This window comes from Etheostoma spectabile, chromosome 5 (genome assembly GCF_008692095.1).
Source record: "Etheostoma spectabile isolate EspeVRDwgs_2016 chromosome 5, UIUC_Espe_1.0, whole genome shotgun sequence".
Classification (NCBI taxonomy): Eukaryota; Metazoa; Chordata; class Actinopteri; order Perciformes; family Percidae; genus Etheostoma; species Etheostoma spectabile.
In genome coordinates, this window is record NC_045737.1 from 12,563,235 (window position 1) to 12,565,050 (window position 1,816).

General features: G+C 36.1%; 1 protein-coding gene across 1 annotated transcript in view; it reads right to left on the reverse strand.

The window, feature by feature from the left end:
• The window catches only part of rnf214 (ring finger protein 214), a 7,677-nt gene extending 6,038 nt beyond the window's left edge, over positions 1-1,639 (reverse strand). The window contains exon 1 of the mRNA XM_032516933.1: positions 1,251-1,639. Within this exon, the coding sequence (XP_032372824.1) occupies positions 1,251-1,365 (115 nt within the window). The 5' untranslated portion in view covers positions 1,366-1,639. The remainder of the gene's footprint in view (positions 1-1,250) is intronic.
• Positions 1,640-1,816: the final 177 nt, after the last annotated feature.

Genomic DNA, 1,816 nt, shown 5'->3' on the forward strand with positions numbered 1-1,816 from the left:
ATGTACAAGTTACACCTTTTGAATGCAATTACTAAAATAAATCAAGTTTTTCAAAATATTCTAATTTACTGGCTTTAACCTGTATATAAAAAAATAAAATAAAAACGGATGTTGAACCATAAATGAGTGTTGGCGTTGTATAGTTTGTCCACCAGAGGGCGCTCTACCACGTCCCTGCTGGCAACACTGATTTTTTTTATTATTATTGTGTTTTTGTTAAAAGGACTTTAAGTTTCATATCTTAAGTTTGTATTTTTATACATTTTATTTCTCAGAACTTTAATATATGTTGATGTTCCTCTGTTCTGTTGTGACATTAAAACAAATTATTATCATACTATTTTAGTGAGAACTAATAAATAACTACAAATAACTAATGTTGGGGAAATCGGTTTATGTTTTGTAACACATTTCTGGATTTTTTTTTTTAAATAAATATTGGCCGATATATCGGAATATTGGATTTTTAAGTAACCAAATATTTGTATCGTATCGGCATTAAAAATCCTTTATCGGTCGGGCTCTACTTTGGGGACTATGGGGCGATACAATCGATCGCTGATAATTTGTGTTTCCATTCCCTATCCCTGTTGGAGACAGTAGTCCTGCCTCTAGGCTGACAATGAGGCGTGGCAGTGGTGAACCCCACGTCACACACATACAAGAAATTATCAGATGATTTATTATCAGTATTTTGTATTCACACCACAGTAGAAGCATCATGACCGCGATCTGATAGATGTGTGACTGACTGGCTCCTGTCTGGTTTCTGGGGAAGATGTCTTATCTAATCATAGACTGTACCTAATGCACTTCTTAGACGGGCTTGTGTCACTGCTATTATTTACCATTAATAACAAGAAAGTAATGCAAAACAATATAAAAGATATTAACTACTTTTACTTAAGTACAAATTTTAGGTACTTGAAGTTTTTTTCATGTCACTTTTTTACTTCTATTCCACTACATGTGGAACATATTTAGTTACTTTGCATGTTCGGGTTACTACTTAAATATATAATCAACAAATAATTGATGGGCTGTTATCAGCAGTGTAAGAAATATTCAGATCCTTTACTTGAGTAAAGTAAGCTAAAACCCCACTGTGATAGTAAGTACATTTTGATACTAATGATGATTTTGTACTTTTCCCTAAGTAAAACTTTGAGTGCAGGACCTGTACTTGTGACATAGTATTTTTACAGTGTGGTATTAGTACTAGTCCTTTAACCACTGGTACTGCTGTTTACCTTCCACGGTCATGTTTGCTAACGCTAGCTCCAGGTCCTCCTCCTGGGTTATATTTCCGACTTCATGCTGTTCTTGTTCCGATGGCATGTTAGCCGTTTCCCCGCTAGCAGCCATGCTACCAGAAAGTCCAAACAGGAAGTAATTCCCTGCCTATCAGAGACGATATACACACCACGTGTTAGCTAAACAGCTATCTGGTGAAGGAAACGGTAACTCTCAGCATCTAAAACGTTATTTAACCGAACGTTTTAGCGGTATTAGCTGTAGTTTAACCCAAGCTAGCTGTTGTTAAAGTCTAGCCGCCGTTGGTTGATCTGCTAACTAACTACGCGGAAACGTAAACGTGTGTGTCGCTGAATATGATCCGGCTGAAACGCCACAAAGATCGTCTATAGTTGAATAGTGGCTTACAAAAGGAGCACACCCTAACAACAACAACGTAACCCTTGTGTTGTCTTCCCGTCAAAATTGAAAATCAACACTTTCGTTGACGCTTTTTTCTTACGTTTTTGTCCATTTTTTCAACACTTTCGATGTTTTTTTTTCAATGTTTGTCACTTTTTTT